Here is a 17773-nt window from a genome sequence, read left to right as displayed (position 1 = left end):
TAGTTTCTGCAAAAATCCCTCGGTCAATAATGAGCTAATTAAGATCAGGCTCATATGAGCAAGAGAGAAAATATAGAATGCCACGCTCCCAAGAGTCACCTGTCACAGGTACAAAATGTTATTCCTTTTCCCGTTCTTGGATCTCAGTGTGTCCCGCCCACATCGTTACAAATGGGACACAGTTCTGTAGGGCTGTACATGCTCTGGAAAGTGAAAGTAAAAGTCGCTCAGTCATGACTGAGTCATGGACGCCCCATACAGTCTGTGGAATTCTCCAAGCCAGAATACCAAAGTGGGTAGCTGTTCCCTTCTCCAGTGGATCTTCCCAACCCAGGGATCGAACACAGGTCTCTCACATTGCAGGCAGATTATTTACCAGCTGAGCTACCAGGGAAGCAGACAAAGCTTCCTCCTTCAGACCCTTGCCAGACCTATCCTGGTCCTTGATGTGACTGAGCATCTTGCCTTTGTTCAATACCCCCCTCTCCCGGGAGGAATGGCAGTACCTACCTCTCATGGAGCTGCTGGCTGACCATGGAGGGATGCTGTTCCTCTTCTGATAAAACAAGATGTAAGCCCCTCGTGTATTGACCTCGTCTTCTAGAAGCGGCTCCACCATGCTGTCATCGTAACTGTACCACTGGCCGTCCAGAGAGTTCCGGCAGTAGGCTGCGAAGGTCCAAACCCCAAGTCCCCGTTAATTGGAGCCCCCCAAAGCAGGAAGAGATTTCCCACTGGCATGGCTGAAAAACAGATAATTTGTCATAGAATGAGAAACATCGGTTCATTTTTAGCCAGAAAGGAATTTGGTGGAATCAGAAAGGATCAACCAGGTATACATCCAGATGCTCACTGATAAAGTGAGTTGTTACCACACAAGCTGAATCCTTATGTTGTAGAGATTGTTCAGGCAAAATTTCTAATAAAAGCGTGTCCTGAGTTCTTTATGGGGGGCTTCCCTGGTGGCTCAGATGGTAAAGAATCTTCCTACAATGCATGACACCCAAGTTTGATCCTGGGTCGGGAAGATCCCCTGAAGAAGGGAATGGCTACTCATTTCAGTATTCTTGCCTGGGAAATCCCACGGACAGAGGAGCCTGGTGGGCTACAGTCAATAGGGTCGCTGAAGAGTCAGACATGACTGAGCAACTGATACTTTCACTTTTTTCAGGTAACAATGCTAACGGTCATCCTGGTTCTTTTGAGAAGCTTCAAAATGCACATCTCTGATTCAGTATGCAAGGAAAACATGCACTTGGGATTATAAGACGCTTCTTTCCTACCTAAGAACTGTAGCCAAACATCTAAGAAAATGATCATAGATAAGACTCTCACCACCTTCCAAACAAATACAAGAGATATTCCTCTCCTTTCCCTCCACGTCTCAGTAAATGGTACCATAACATACTAACTCAGGAGTAAAAGCCAGCTTTTTTTCTGTAATGGGCCAAATAGCTCATTTGGCCAATTTTTGGCTCTGCAGGTCACCTTTGGCCACCTACGGTCTCTGTCATATATTCTTCCTGCTGTTATTTGGTTTTTGTTTTGCCTTTTTACCCCCTTTTAAAATGTAAAAGCCATTTTTAACTCATGAACCGAGCGAACACAGGTACCAGACTGGATCTGCCCACGAGCCACACTCGGCTGGCTTTTTTTTTTTTTTTGGCTGAAACTCATGGCATGTGGGATCTTAGTTCCCTGACCAGGGATTGAACCCACGTCCCCTGCTGTGGAAGCACAGTTGACTGACTTGCACTGGCTCAAACCAGGCACGGGAAGTTCATCTTTGCTCCTGCCTCTCTTCCATCCCATGCTGAGTGCAAAAGCCAGTCTGACCAATTCTCTTTCTCAAATGTGTCTTGAATACCCTATCATTACCCAAGTCCCAGCCAACACCGTCTCCCACTTGAGGCCCAGAAACACCCTCCTAACTGCAATTCCAGCTTATATTCTTGCTCCACCCAATTCTCTGCTCAAGCTAAGACCTCACTTTGTGAACTCGATTATGTCTTTATTCCTCGGCCGAGAACCTTTTAATGGCTTCCCACCACGGTTTGGAAAAATGCAGTCTCTTTTCCATGGCCTCCAGCATCTTGGGATCCAGCCCCATCTTGACTTACTTCCCCCTTCAGTCACAGCGGGATTTCATCAATTCTTAAACACACAAACGCTGCCTCTGGACCTTTGCACACGCTAGCAGTGCTGCCCGTAATGCTTTCCTACCATTATTCACACAGCTAGTTCCACATCTTCTTTCCTAAAGGTAACACGCTCAGGCAGGCCTTATCTGTATCTCAGACACAGCAACCAATCACCTTTCCATGACGCCAAGTAGTGAAAGTGTTAAAGGGACAAGCACCTTTTTATTTCTGTGTCTGAAATTAGTCCCATGAGGGCAGGACTCCTATTCATCTTGTTCATCACTTAGGTTCCAGCACCTAGCCCAGGGTTTGGCATAGAATGGGGACTTCATAAATATTTGCTCAATGAACAGATGAGTGATGGTCCTGGTTGTTTATACGGTCCAATATTTTCCAAATTGCAGGTTCATGAGTACACTAGCAATAGCCCACTTTTCAAAAAAAAAAAAATATTTCCAAGAATTTTTTTCCAGAAATGACCTAATTTATATTAGTGTAGAACAGACCAAGGTATGCAATTATGAACTGAGTGAGCTGCCAAGCTCTTTGTTTCTGTCCTCCCATCCTTCATTCACTTCAAGTTCCTAGAAGGCAGTAACAACTGAATGTACCCCATAGAAATAAATACCAAATCTGATAAGTGGGAGTCTTTGGGCTGAATCACAGATGAGGACAAATGTCACTCTTTGGGTTTCACCTGATATGGTGAAAACTCAGGCTGTAACTAACTTTCTATCCCAACCACCCTCCTAAGCCTGCCCCATGCTTGGACCAGCACCCCCTACCCTCTGGCAGGTTCCGGGCATGGAGCGGGTGAGGGGTCAGCTGGTGTTCAGTGCCCGAGTGAGCTTGGCATCCCATGAGTGTCCCTTCCAAGGGTATCTGGAGGCCCAGGCCACAGCCACGAATGTGGGCATAGCAGCAGCAGCCACGGGCCGCGAGGCAGGCTCACCTGTGTAATGCCCACCTTGCAAACTGCCGTGGTGGTTGCAGACGGCGTAGAGGTCGTACAGGAAGTCTGGCGGGTAGCTGGTGGGCAGGCAGGCTGGCTGCTTCCAGGAAGGAGGCCAGGCGCCCGGCATGGCCTTGGGGCTGGTGCTCCTCTGGGCCACGTGGGGAGCCATGTTGAGCCCGGCGAGCGGGAACTTCACCAGCGTGGAGAGCTTGTTCCTCCTCTCGCCCACCTGGCAGAAGCGCTTGAGGTGGATGATAAGGATGTCAGGCAGGGTCCAGAGGCTCAGCTTCACCACGCCCTGCTGCAGGGCCTGGCAGTGGGGGCAACGCCATGCGTCGTCCTGGGCCAGCTGGAAGGGAAGCCGCCAGGACCGTGAGCCCACCCACCGACGGGCCCTGGCACCCCCCGTCCAGCAGGGGCGCAGACCCCCAGGGCGGGACCTGCTCCTCCTTGGTGTAGAACTGGAAACACTCGTCCAGGGTGCAGCTGTGTTGCTGGTGAGCCTGCTGCTGCCGCCTCACACTGTCTGCATCTTGCACCTGCTCCTCCTGGGGGCTCCCAAACAGGCTGCAGGGGGAGCAGACAGAGGCCGTGTGGGTGTCTCACTTCCCCGCAACACCCCCAACCGAGGGTCTCTACTCCCAGCTAATGGGGTGCAAAGCATCTGCTGTGGAGTCAAAGGCCCCCTTCCTTGGGCTCCCGGAGCGCCCACTCTCTCTTACTGGAATTCTCAGTCTCCCCCAGCAGCCCTGAGAAGGACCAAGCCCTGGGCTTAGGTATCTTTGTCTCATGTGATTCATGGCCTGGCACCTAGTTGAGATTAATAAACCCTCACCAGGCCCACTCCAGTGTTCTTGCCTGGAGAATCCCAGGGACGGCGGAGCCTGGTGGGCTGCCGTCTATGGGGTTGCACAGAGTCAGACACGACTGAAGCGACTCAGCAGCAGCAGCAGCAGCAGGCTGAACAGTGCCTTTTCCCAATGTTGGAAGATGCCCTCGGGGTTAGAGAAGCAGCCACACTGGGTGACTCAGAGTGTGCACTTGAGCCTGACGGCCTGAGTTCAAAGTCCACCTCTGCTAGGCACGGGCTGTGTGACACTGAGCGACCGTTTAGCCTCTCTGTGCCTTGGTTTCCTCATCTGACAAGGTGGATTCAAGTTGGCCCTACCTTACAGAATGGGATATATGAAATATCCTGCACGGATGGAAAGTGCTCAGGGCAGGGCCTGGCCAGGGGAAGTGAATAAGTGTCACCTCACCATTTACAACTGTGACTGTGACCACCACGGCCATCACCCACTGACATCATTATACTATTCCTACTGCTGTTGTTTATAGACAGACAATTGCCAGTGGGGCTTCTTGGAGGAATAGGTCACAGGGCATCTGGGAAGCTTCATACACCCCACAGTGGCATCAGGGGAGCTGGCACAGGAAGGTCCCTTATGCACAAACAGGCTTTGTCTCCTCTGCTGGAGCTGGGCTCTGCTGGACTCACCGCTCCTTGGTGTCAACGTCCCACTCCACGGCCAGTTTGATGTGCGGAGGGCCTCCTGGCCTCCTGAGATGCAGAGCCCTGATGAGAGAATAGGGGGCCCATCCAAGACATGGAGACGGGCTTCCCACTCTCCCCACCCTCCCCACCCCCAGGACCAATGTTCCCAACAGAAACGTCCAGGGCTGCATGGAAACCAAGGTCGGGGGCCTGAGGAGGCACTGTCTGCGGAAGGCTTGGTCCTTCATCTACCCTGAAGCCTCTGTCCTCCCTGTCCTGGGAGCTGTGAGCTCTGAGGGTCTGGTGGCTCAGCGCTCCCACTGCAGCCCCAGCCACCTGCTCAATGACAATAGGTCTGTTCTGTTTGAACATCCTATACACACACCCAATTCTGATGATGCCCAAAATGAGCTGCCGGGTTTCCCTCCACTGTGAAGTGAAAGGAGCACCTTTGAGCCCACCTCCACGACCTAAAAGGTCTTCCCCTTCCAGAGCCCCCCAGACCCAGAAAATCTCATTGGCCCATCGGTCTTTCCAGCTGCTTGCACTCAGCCCATTTCAGAAGAGACTGGTTGGCCTTAATGCAGAAGAAAGTAGAAGACGTGAAATCAAGACACATATAGACAAGCGATGGGAGGGTCTGCCCCTTAAAAGAAAGTTTTGAATGCCCCTTAAAAGAAAAAAGTGGAGATGTCACATAAGCCTCCAGCTGTCACCAAGATGATTCAAAAACAGGTTTTGAGGGACATCCCTGGGGGTCCATGGTTAAGACTCTGAGCTTCCAATGCAGAGGGCATGGGGTTACATCCCTAGTCAGGGAACTAAGATCCTGCATGCTATATAGCATGGCCAAAAAATAAAAATAACAAATAAAACCAAATTGAAACTATCAAAAAAAACAAAACAAAACAAAAACCCAGTGTTTGAGTTCATGGAAGGTATACAATCCTTAACTAGCCATGTGAGTGTGAATAAGTCCTCATCTTTGGGAACCCCAGGGTCCCCTCCATCTCTGAAGTGGCCATCAGTCCTGCTTAGACATAAGGACTGGAAGCACAGAATGTATACAAGGACCTAACCCAGTCGCTAGTGCTGAAGACCAAGGGCAACTAAGATTGTCATCAGTTTTACTGATACACAGCCTTGAAGGAGTCTAGTCAGACAAGAACGTATTCATTCTCTTACCATGTCTGGAACATCCCCTTACCTGTCAACTGCCCAGTGACAGAGGGGCCGACTGTCCTGTGGGGACAAGTAGCTACAGGCCAGGGAGAGTCCCACGACCCGGATGGAGAACAGTGACCCCAGGTTCTGCCAAGCCAAGAACAGGAAGCAGGTCAACGTGCATGTTGGTGTGAATCAGATGGTTATGTGCAAAGAAGTTACTCAAAAAATGCAACTTTCTGATTATAGGGATTTTTTGAATATGTCCTTAATAATTTTTTTCTAAACCTGGAGATATAAAGGCTTTAGATTTTTTTAGAAGATACACCCTATACCTTTTAACATAGTAATCTAATACCATGTAACATTAAATTTTCTGAAACAGCGAACACAGTGATTTAAAATAACATTTTAAAAAATAAAATAACACATGGTTAATTAAAGCAAATGTTGGCACAATAAATGGGAAATTAAACGAATTCTGTCCATCAATTATTAATGGAGAAGGAAATGGCAACCCACTCCAGTACTCTTGTCTAGAAAATCCCATGGACGGAGGAGCCTGGTGCAGGCTACTGCCCAGGGGGTCACAAAGTTAATAGGCAATTTAATTTATCAAGATGATTATAATCGTCACCAGATTACCAAAGTGAGGCAATTATCTAAAAGCAAGCTAGTGTACATTTTACTTATCAAATGCTAAGTATTTGTACACATCGAAATAAGCCACATAAAAGAAATGTCACATATGTTTTTATTCTAAGACATGTATTTTTTTCATATTCTAACTTTTCTGAACTGAAGTAAACCTTGAAAGTGAAAGTCGCTCAGTCGTACCTGATTCTTTGCAACCCCATGGAATTCTCCATTGAACCCCATGGAATTCTCCAGGCCAGAATACTGGAGTATGTAGCCTTTCCCTTCTCCAGGGGATCTTCCCAACCCAGGGATCGAACCCAGGTCTCCCACAATGCAGGCAGATTCTTTACCGTCTGAGCCACGAGGGAAGCCAAGTGAACCTTAAACAGCGTTATTTGCAATAGTCAACTGGTAGAAGTAACCCAAGAATCCATCAACATATGAATGGATAAACCAAATGTGGTATTATAAACACACAAGGGATTCCCTGACAGCTCAGCCGGTAAAGAATCCACCTGCAATGCAGGAGATTTCAGTTTGATTCCTGGGTTGGAAAGATCCCCTGGAGAAGGGATAGGCTACCTACTCTAGTATTCTTGGGCTTCCCTAGTGGCTCAGCTGGTAAAGAGTCTGCCTGCAATGCGGGAGACCTGGGTTTGATCCCTGCCTTGGAAAGATCCCCTGGAGTAAGGGAATGGCTACGTACTCCAGTATTCTGGGCTGGAGAATTCCATGGACTATACAGTCCATAGAGTCTCAAAGACACACACAATGGAATATTACTCAGCCTTAACAAACAAGTAAATTCAATGCATGCTGCAACATGAATGGACCCTGAAAACATTTTGCTTAGTGAAATAAACCAGACGCAGAAGGGCAAATATTGTATGGTTCTATTTATATGAGATACCCAGAGTGGTCAAATCCTTAAAGACAGAAAGTAGAATGGAGGTTCCCAACAGGCTAGGTGCTGGGAGAGCAGAGAGCTGTTATTTAATAGGTATAGTTTTTGTGGGTATGAGGAAAAATTTAGGGGGTATAGTGGTGATGGCTATGTATCATGAGGAATACAATTAATGCACACTTGTGAATGGTTAAAATTAATGTTACATGCGTTTTTCCACAATGTTTTAAAAAAATCAAGTCAGGGGTTGCCTGTATCATAATTTTGCAGGCCCCACTGACTGCTTGGTTCTAAAACTGAAATGGCTGTAGAGGTGCAGAGGCAAAAGTACATGGGAGACCACGGGGAGACTAAGAACAGCTGATTTCAGTGTTTGCATGAAAGTGGTTCTGTCCACTTTCAACAGCAAGGAGCACAGGGTTTGGGGAAGGCCAAAGCTATTACTAGGTATTCTGACCTACTTAGGGAGAAATTCGAGTTTCTAATTTGGGCAGATCTGCCGGGCAGTTCATGGAGCAAAAATGCTTTGGAGATAAAGATTTGGTACAAAGGTAGAAAAGGTCATTAACAAAATGATATTTGGGGTAAATCCTGAGTCAAATGTATGGTTTTCCCTGGGCAGGAAAGCACATAAATTATGAATAATTATGAAGAAATCCCTTTGAAATGTTTGGGACATCCTCCAAATGGGAAGATTGTACTTAGAGAATAATTGGGGGTAAATGAAACTCGGGGGCTACTGACCTGTCCCTAAAAATGTTAAAGTCTTCTATGCCAAGCAGCCATCAGAACAACTTCTGATGCTATCGGGGCTAAAAGGAATGGTTTTAGGGAATTCCCTTATGGTCCAGTGGTTAAGAGTTCGTGTTTCCAATACAAGGGGTGGGAGTTCTATCCCTGGTTGGGGAACGAAGATCCCACATACCCCATGGCATGGCCAAAAAATAAGAAATGGTTTTAAAATTTGTTGCTTTTATTTGGAAACTACCAGACTCTACACATGGACATCACCAGATGGCCAATACAGAAATCAGATTGATTATATTCTTTGCAGCCAAAGATGGAGAAGCTCTATACAGTCAGCAAAAACAAGACCTGGAGCTGACTGTGGTTCAGATCATGATCTCCTTATTGCCAAATTCAGACTTAAATCAAAGAAAGTAGGGAAAACCACTAGACCATTCAGGTATGACCTAAATCAAATTCCTTACAATTATACAGTGGAAGTGACAAATAGATTAGATCTGATAGGCAGAATGCCTGAAGAACTATGGATGGAGGTTCGTGACACTGTACAAGAGGCAGGGATCAAGACCATCCCCAAGAAAAAGAAATACAAAAAGGCAAAATGGTTGTCTGAGGAGGCCTTGCAAATAGCTGAGAAAAGAAGATAAGTGAAAGGCAAAGGAGAAAAGGATAGATATACCCATTTGAATGCAGAGTTCCAAAGAATAGCAAGGAGAGATAAGAAAACCTTCCTCAGTGATCAATGCAAAGAAACAGAGGGAAACAATAGAATGGAAAAGACTAGAGATCTCTTCAAGAAAATTAGAGATACCAAGGGAACATTTCATGCAAAGATGGGCACAATAAAGGACAGAAATGGTATGCACCTAACAGAAGCAGTATTAAGAAGAGGTATGAAGAATACACAGAAGAACTATATATAAAAAAAAGATCTTCATGATCCAGATAACCACGATGGTACGATCACTCGTCTAGAGCCAGACATCCTGGAATGTGAAGTCAAGTGGGCCTTAGGAAGCACCACTACAAACAAAGCTAGTGGAGGTGATGGAATTCCAGATGAGCTATTTCAAATCCTAAAAGATGATGCTGTGAAAGTGCTGCACTCGATATGCCAGCAAATTTGGAAAACTCAGCAGTGGCCACAGGACTGGAAAAGGTCAGTTTTCATTCCAATCCTGAAGAAAGGCAATGCCAAAGAATATTCAAATTACCACATAATTGTACTCATCTCACACACTAGCAAAGTAATGCTCAAATTCTCTAAGCCAGGCTTCAACAGTACATGAACTGTGAACTTTCAGATGTTCAAGCTGGGTTTAGAAAAGGCAGAGGAACTAGAGATCCAATTGCGAACATCTGTTGGATCATTGAAAAAACAAGAGAGTTCCAGAAAAACACCTACTTCTGCTTTATAGACTATGCCAAAGCCTTTAACTCTGTGGATCACCAAAAACTGTGGAAAATTCTGAAAGAGATGGGAATACCAGACCACCTGACCTGCCTCCTGAGAAATCTGTATGCAGGTCAAGAAGCAACAGTTAGAATTGGACATGGAAAAACAGACTGGTTCCAAATCAGAAAAGGAGTACGTCAAGACTGTATACTGTCACCCTGCTTATTTAATTTATATGCAGAGTACATCATCCAAAATGATGGGCTGGATGAAGCACAAGCTGGAATCAAGATTGCCAGGAGAAATATCAATAACCTCAGATATGCAGATGACACCACCCTTATGGCAGAAAGCAAAGAACTGAAGAGCTTCTTGATGAAAGTGAGAGGAGAGTGAAAAAGTTGGCTTAAAACTCAACATTCAGAAAAAGAAGATCATGGCATCTGGTCCGATTGCTGCCGCTGCTACTGCTGCTAAGTCGCTTCAGTCGTGTCTGACTCTGTGCGACCCCATAGACGGCGGCCCACCAGGCTCCCCCGTCCCTGGGATTCTCCAGGCAAGAACATTGGAGTGGGTTGCCATTTCCTTCTCCAATGGGTGAAAGGGAAAAGTGAAAGTGAAGTCGTTCCGTCATGTCCGACTCTTCACGACCCCATGGTCTGCAGCCTACCAGGCTCCTCTGTCCATGGGATTTTCCAGGCAAGAGTACTGGAGTGGGGTGCCATTGGTCTGATTACTTCATAGCAAATAGATAGGGAAACAGTGGAAACAGTAACAGACTTTATTTTTGGGGCTCCAAAATCACTGCAGATGGTGACTGTAGCCATGAAATTAAAAGACGTTTGCTCCTTGGAAGAAAAGCTATGACCAACCTAGACAGCATATTAAAAAGCAGAGACATTACTTTGCCAACAAAGGTCCATCTAGTCAAAGCTATGGTCTTTTCAGTAGTCTATGGATGTGAGAGTTGGACTATAAAGAAATCTGAGCGCTGAAGAATTGATGTTTTTGAACTGTGGTGCTGGAGAAGACTCTTGAGAGTCCCTTGGACTGCAAGGAGATCCAACCAGTCAATCCTAAAGGAAATCAGTCCTAAATATTCATTGGAAGGACTGCTGCTGAAGCTGAAACTCCAATACTTTGGGCACCTGATGTGAAGAAGTGACTCATTGGAAAAGACCCTGATGTTGAGAAAGATTGATGGCAGGAGGAGAAGGGGATGTCAGAGGATGAGATGGTTGGATGGCATCACTGATTCTTTGGACATGAGTTTGAGTAAGCTCTGGGAGTTGGTGATGGACAGGGAAGCCTGGTGTGCTGCAGTCCATGGGGTCGCAAAGAGTCGGACATGACTGAGCGACTGAACTGAACTGAACCAGTCTGAGAATCAATAAACGAGCAAGGCATAAAGGTGTTCCTTCTTGGAGTTTTTCATGTGTTTTTCAAAAATTGGACAAAATTATTTGAATATCTACATTCTCATATTTGGACATAAACATCAATTTTAGTTTTCCACAGGAGTAATACTTCAAGTCCCTTAAAACTGTTTTTTCATTTCTTTTTTTATATTGGAGTATAGCCGATTAACAATGTTATGGTAGTTTTAGGTGGAGAGCAACAGGATGCAAGTCCATTGAAACTTTTGGTTCAAATGTCTACATTACAGTTTTTTACAGTAAGTTTCTCTCCAGGAAGAACTATGGGAAGCCACAAACGAATGATGTAAATTCCACTCTTTCTTCCAGTTTTTTAAAAAAATATTTATTTGTTTGGCTGCACTGGGTCTCAACTCTGGGATCTTTTCTCCTGGTTGAGGCATGCTAGATCTTCAGCTCCAGCATGGGAACAATTAGTCGTGGCATGTAGGATCTGGTTCCCTGACCAGGGATAGAACCTGTTGCCCCCTGCATTGGGAGAATGGACTCTCAGACACTGAATCACCAGGGAAGGCCCCAGTGCTGTTTCGAAAGATTTAACAAGCGAAAGCTCCATCTGTGAAAGGTCTTTGGTAATGTGACAAAGAGAGGAACGGCACAGGTCATAAAATGGTGATTTTTCTTGCATAAAAAAGTTATTTGATATGACAATGTGAATGCTGTCATTGATGCTAAATTCTTGTTTCTCCTGAGCTACCCCTAAATTCCTACCCTACACACACACAACACACACACACACGCACACACACACACACACACTGACCTGTATGGGGACTTCGCTCTTCATGAGGTATCGGACTTTGCTAAGAATGCACTGCTGGAGCTGGATCCATGAGATGGCTCTGTCTTCCCTTACCAAGAAAGGAGGCCCAAACCTGGAAATCCAAGTATATGAGGTTATTTCAGCAAAACAAAAACCAACAATACCCAAGAGTCAACAGTGTTGACTCTACTCATTGGCTTCACTCAATGGGATCCCACATACCATGCACCAGAGCCAATTAAAAAAAAAAAAAACTTAAAAAAAAAATAGAGATGAGAGCAGTTATCATTGTTCCTAAAACCAATAGAAAAACCTCTGATACTTAATTGTTACAGATGGTGTTAGCCATCTGCTGAGGGCTATCACTTTTGATCCTCTTGATCAGAAAGCACCTCACACCCTACTCCTTGTGGATCAACATTAAGAATGGATATTTAATCTTTTTCAAATTAGAATTATTCCAGCCCAAATTCCAAGTACATGTTGACACACCCCAGAAATCAAGTGAAAGAAAGACAAAGTTAAACATACCTGCTGGCCTGCTGCCCGGAGCCCACCAGATTACAGAAGAGGATTAGCACCGAGGTCTCGATGTGGACGGGCAGCGATAATCGCTGACCCTCACGGGCTGCCAAGCACGGGGAGACCAGTAGACCAGATGGACGAGCTGAAGATCAAGAATTACATTTGTGTTCTTAAAGGAGCTACTGCGCTGGGTCAGAACACTGGCTTCTAGCCCCTCTTCTCTTTGAGCATCTATTAACCACCCATGGGAGACACTGGAGGGCTACAGGGAAAGCAATATTAAGGTTCATGGCACATGTGCCGCTGGACACTTGGTGCAAGAAGAGGATCTACACGGTAGTGAACTTGCTGCTGTGTTCAGCCGATTTTAAAATACAGAGATTTTTCAGTTCTAATGAGATAGATGAAACTGGAGCCTATTATACAGAGTGAAGTAAGCCAGAAAGAAAAACACCAATACAGTATACTAACGCATATATATGGGATTTAGAACGATGGTAATGACAACCCTGTATGCGAGACAGCAAAAGAGACACAGATGTATAGAACAGTCTTTTGGACTCTGTGGGAGAGGGAGGCGGGGGATGATTTGGGAGAATGGCATTAAAACATGTATAATATCATATAAGAAACGAATCGCCAGTCCAGGTTCGATGCAGGATACAGGAAGCTTGGGGCTGGTGCACTGGGATGACCCAGAGGGATGGTATGGGGAGGGAGTTGGGAGGGAGGTTCAGGATGGGAAACACGTGTACACCCGTGGCGGATGCATGTTGATGTATGGCAAAACCAATACAATATTGTAAAGTAAAAAATAAATAAATAAATATATTTTAATAAATAAAATACAGAGATTTTAATCAACACTTTTCAAAGCCAATCTGAAAAATATACCAAAATGATTTTGGTTGCTTGTATGCTTTGATCAGAGAGCTGTAGAGTTTCTGCTCTCTTAGAAAGCCAACATAAGAAGAACAGAGGGAATGCAAAAATCTTTGTCATTGAGAAAGTAGAAGAATTGGACCATCCTCAATTTCCAATCAGCTCTGAAATTTTACTTTTAAGGCACAGACGGGTGACCTGTGATTAAATTTGAAACGAGGGCTTGTTTCACTGAGTTATCACATAATCAGGGCCTGTCAATGTTTTATTCCAGATTCCACACCCAGAGTCTCTCCAGTGACTCAAAGTGACTGCAGATACTTGGTTCCCACAGCCAGTCTGCCACCTAGGCTGGCTAAGGATACAGCCTGGGCAGAGAATTTATCTGTGGTACATGGTAAGACTGGCACAAGGTGCTCTAATATGAGTCTTCTTGACTGGTTAATTGGACCAAAATGTATACTGACCTACAATGAAAGGCTGTCAGAAACTGACCACCTTTGCCTATCCAAAGTTTAGGAAAAGTAAACATAGGGAAGTGAGACTATTAACAAAATGTCTTTTAATAACCTATTTGACCATCTACTACTCCAGTTTATAAGGGTTTTTTTTATTAATTTATTTTTATTGAAGGATAATTGCTTTACAGAATTTTGTTATTTTCTGTCAAACCTCAGCTCAACATGAATCAGCCATATATAAATATATCTCCTCCCTTCTGGAACTCCCTCCCATCTCCTTCCCTATCCCACCCCTCTAGGTTGATACAGAGCCCCTGTTTCAGCTTCCTGAGCCATACAGCAAATTCCCGTTGGCTATCCATTTTACATATGGTAATGTACGTTTTCATATTACCCTGTCCATACATCTTACCCTCTCCTCCCCTCTCCCCATGCCCATAAGTCTATTCTCTATGTCTGTTTCTTCACTGTTGCCCTGTAAATAAATTCTTCTGTACCATTTTTCTAGATTCTGTATGTATGCATTAGAATATGGTATTCATCTTTCTCTTTCTGACTTACTTCACTCTGTATAATAGGTTTTAGGTTCATCCACCTCATTAGAACTGACTCAAATGTGTTCCTTTTTATGGCTGAGTAATATTCCATTGTGTATGTGTACCACAACTTCTTTATCCATTCATCTGTTGATGCACATCTAGGTTGCTATAACAGTTTTACTTCAAGCACTGACCTTGAACCATAAGACTCCTGAAGACAAAGATTACTCCAGCACCCATTCTGAATGAAAGTGAGTTGCTCAGTTGTGTCCGACTCTTTGCCACCCTATGAATTGTAGCCTACCAGGCTCCTCCACCCATGGGATTTTCCAGGCAAGAGTACTGGAGTGGGGTACCATTTCCTTCTTCAGAGGATCTTCCCCACCCACGGATTAAACCCAGGTCTCCTACATTGTAGGCAGGTGCTTTACCATCTGAGCCACAAGGGAAGTCCCATTCTGAATAGTGGTTCTCAAAATGTGGCTCCAGGATCATTATCACCAGAGCTTACCAGACAAGTAATTTCTCAGGCCCCACCCCTGGCCTTCTGAGTCAAAAGCCCTGTGGGTAGGATTCAGAAATCTGCTTAAACAAGCTCTCCAGATGATTCTGATACTAAGGTTTTGAGAATTCCTGTATTAGTTGATTGATTTTTAATAATGAATCATCTGTAAAACAAATATCAGAGAAAATAAGCCTGATATTTCCAAGTACTAAAACTGAATGTCTTATGCCTTAGCACCCAATAGGTATTCTCTCAAACCTATAATTCATAATATGCAAATAAAATTTTGCAAACACTACTGTACCTGAGAGCATCTCCTGCCCAGGTGATGGGGGAGCTTGGAAGGCATAGACATTATCTCCTTCTGCAATAGTATTCAGGTCCTCTTCATCAAAGAAAGACCGCTGGAGTCCACTGGGATACAGTTCAACCAAGATCACCTGGAATGAAAAGGATCATTTTCCCTTTTGTTTCTCAAAGGGAACTTAACAAAGAAGCAGTCTAAAAATGAACCAATTGCCTGAAACCTCTCTTTTACATTTTCCTTCCAAGTGGTTACTTATTTTTAGTAATAAAACACTAGGTGCTACAGTCAGACTAACACAGACTTGGATCTCAACTGCAACAACAGAATATCAAAGTGCCAAAGGAAGAGTGGGGAGAAGAAAATTGAAAAGCTAAAGTTTTATACCCAGCTAAACTATCCTGACAGAATGCGCCTAAAATGAAGCCTACTTCAGATAAACAAAAATTGAGAGTGTTTCCCACTAACCGATCTCCACTTAAAAAACTTCTAAATAGTACTGACAACTTTTCTCACATTGTACCATACATGGAAAATATTTTTATGGAACACTGAGGTGAGCAGAAAAGGCTGGTTTTGTAGTGGAGCAGATGGGTGACTACTGCTGTGAGGGTCCTGGCTGCCCCCAGATCCAACTCTGTCCCCTGAAGGGTGGAAAGAATCAACAACTGAGCACACAGACATACATTTTTTCCTCCAATGGAGATCTTTATTAAAATAGTGAGAAAAGTCAGAAGAACTGATTGGGTAGAAGCAGGAAGGAGCCCACTGGGGTGATAGAAAGGTTCTGTTATCATGGTGGTTACACAGATGTACATGTAAAAAGTCAACAAGTTATAACTTTAAGATGGACACTTTCTTATATCCCTTCCCTTCTGTAATGAAAAGGTTAAAAATATTCCTTAATTAGAAAAAAAAAAATCTCATGAGGTCACCAAGTCACCAATTTTACACCAATGGAAGTATAAAATTTCCATTTTACAGTTAAAGAAACAGAGGATCAGAACTTCCCTGGAGGTCCAGTGGTTAAGGCTCTGTGCTCCCAATACAGGAGGCATGGGTATGAGCCCTGGTCAGGAACTAAGATCCCACATGCTGCACAATGTGGCAAAAAAAAAAAAAACTAAAGAAAGAAATAGGGGACTGATTACTTAGTCTAAGGTCCGAAAACTAGAAAGGGACTGAATCACAATTAGAACCCCATTTTGAGCCCTTCCCTTGTTGCTTTTCACCACCATCCCTTCTATCCTGTCCTTTCATGAGGGACCCTATTATGGGTCTGTCCACCAAAGTCACAGTGAATCCAAACTCTTTACCAAGACACTTAAAAAAAAAAAAAGTGGAGCACACCCATCCCACTGTCCCCAAATCGCCTCTCTCATGTACTCATCCCAAGTTCCTCTTCAGTCTCCTGATTTATATGCTCAGGAGTGAAAACACAGAATAGTGGCTCAGGTTCTGAAATCACCGCCTGCATTCAAATCCTGGCCCAGGCACTGACCTTGTGTCACACTTGCCCAGTGCTCACTGGTACAATGAGCATAACTGTAATATCTGCCTCACAGGATGATGGTGGGGAGTAAATTAGCCATAAAGTTCACAGAGTGGTGCTCAGCACTTAATCAGCACTACTGAGAGTCAGCTATTGTTGAAAGGATGATGATCGCCATCATCATCACCTTTTTGGAAGACAAAGGTGATTTCCCCTCCGGGTTATTCTGTGAAAAAGCAGGGAGCGGTCTAGGCCCAGTCATCACAGACACCAGGGACTATTAATCAAACAGTATCTCATGAATCACACTGGAGTCACTGAGAGCCAAAAATTAGCCTAAATAGCCCAGAGGGCTGGTGCAGTTAGCATCCCTCATCCTATGCCCAGGTCCCCCATCACACCTCCTCTGGAGAGACGCCGCCTTCCTCTGCAACCATCTTCCTCAGGGCTGCCACTGTGCTCAGGATTGGCACGGCAAGGCCAATGCGCAGGAACCGCTGGCTCTTGGAGGGGAAGACCAAGGTGACACTCAAGAATCTGGAAAATAGGAAGGAGGCCACATCCTTAAAGGACGGACATGGGCTGTCACCAACATCACTGACACTAGACCAGGTTTAGCACTTGGGCAAATCTTTGCTTCCTGGTCGGGTCATTGCCTTTTAAGTACGTTGTCACCAGGTGGCAGCAGAGAGCCAATTCCCCAAGGCTCTCAGTAGCATGTACTTTTCCAGCGACTTAAAAGTAAAAGATATTTGATCAAGAATCACAGCACAGGTCTTCCTCAACTTACAGTGGGATTACGTCATTGTAACTTAAAGTATCTTAAGTCAAAAATGCATTTAATACCCCTAACCTATCAAATACCATAGCTTAGCCCTCCCCACCTTAAACATTCTCAGAACACTTACATTTGCCCACAGTTGGGCAAAATCATCTAACATAGAGCCTCCGTGATAATAAAGCTTTGAATTGCCCCTGTAATTTACTGAATGCTGTGCTGAAGGTGAAAAACAGAGCGGTTTTAAGTATATGGTTGTTTACCCTTATGATCACCCAGCTGGACTGGGAGCTGTGGTGCTGCCCTGCCCAGAGAGGACCATACCTCACATTGCCTGGCTGGGAAAAGATCAAAATTCAAATTGCAAAGTACGGTTCCTACTGAATGCGCATCACTTTCATACCATTGTACAATCAAAATATTGTACGTCGAACCATCGTTAAGTCAGGGACCATCTGTTCCGACCTATGGTCTCAAGATTCTATTTGCTAAGTAGATAATCTAAAGCAAAAAGAAACTTTGAAGTCTGAAAAGTAGAGCAGTCAAGTCTCTCCCTCCAGGACAACTCAACACTACTGACAAGGCTCCCCTTTTCCTCCTGAAGTTCTTTCTCCCTTGTGATGGAGTACAGCCCTTTTGCTCCCCAA

At 44.7% G+C, this 17773-nt stretch overlaps 1 protein-coding gene across 4 annotated transcripts in view; it reads right to left on the bottom strand.

Moving 5' to 3' along the window:
• USP43 (ubiquitin specific peptidase 43) overlaps positions 1–17773 on the bottom strand; it is a 52132-nt gene that overhangs the window by 10692 nt on the left and 23667 nt on the right. For 2 of the 4 annotated variants that reach the window (XM_070773087.1, XM_019980421.2), the window contains 9 exons: positions 16750–16885; positions 14857–14992; positions 12172–12307; positions 11641–11752; positions 5799–5902; positions 4595–4672; positions 3537–3663; positions 3094–3445; positions 511–669 (listed from right to left, as the gene is read on the bottom strand). In XM_070773087.1, coding sequence (XP_070629188.1) covers positions 511–669; positions 3094–3445; positions 3537–3663; positions 4595–4672; positions 5799–5902; positions 11641–11752; positions 12172–12307; positions 14857–14992; positions 16750–16885 — 1340 coding nt within the window. The remainder of the gene's footprint in view (positions 1–510; positions 670–3093; positions 3446–3536; positions 3664–4594; positions 4673–5798; positions 5903–11640; positions 11753–12171; positions 12308–14856; positions 14993–16749; positions 16886–17773) is intronic. The other 2 variants (XM_070773088.1, XM_070773089.1) reach the window with 1 other exon arrangement.

The sequence above is a fragment of the Bos indicus genome, chromosome 19 (genome assembly GCF_029378745.1).
Source record: "Bos indicus isolate NIAB-ARS_2022 breed Sahiwal x Tharparkar chromosome 19, NIAB-ARS_B.indTharparkar_mat_pri_1.0, whole genome shotgun sequence".
NCBI classification, from domain to species: Eukaryota; Metazoa; Chordata; class Mammalia; order Artiodactyla; family Bovidae; genus Bos; species Bos indicus.
Note: the sequence above shows the minus strand (reverse complement) of the source record. Positions and strands in the feature narration are given on the sequence as shown.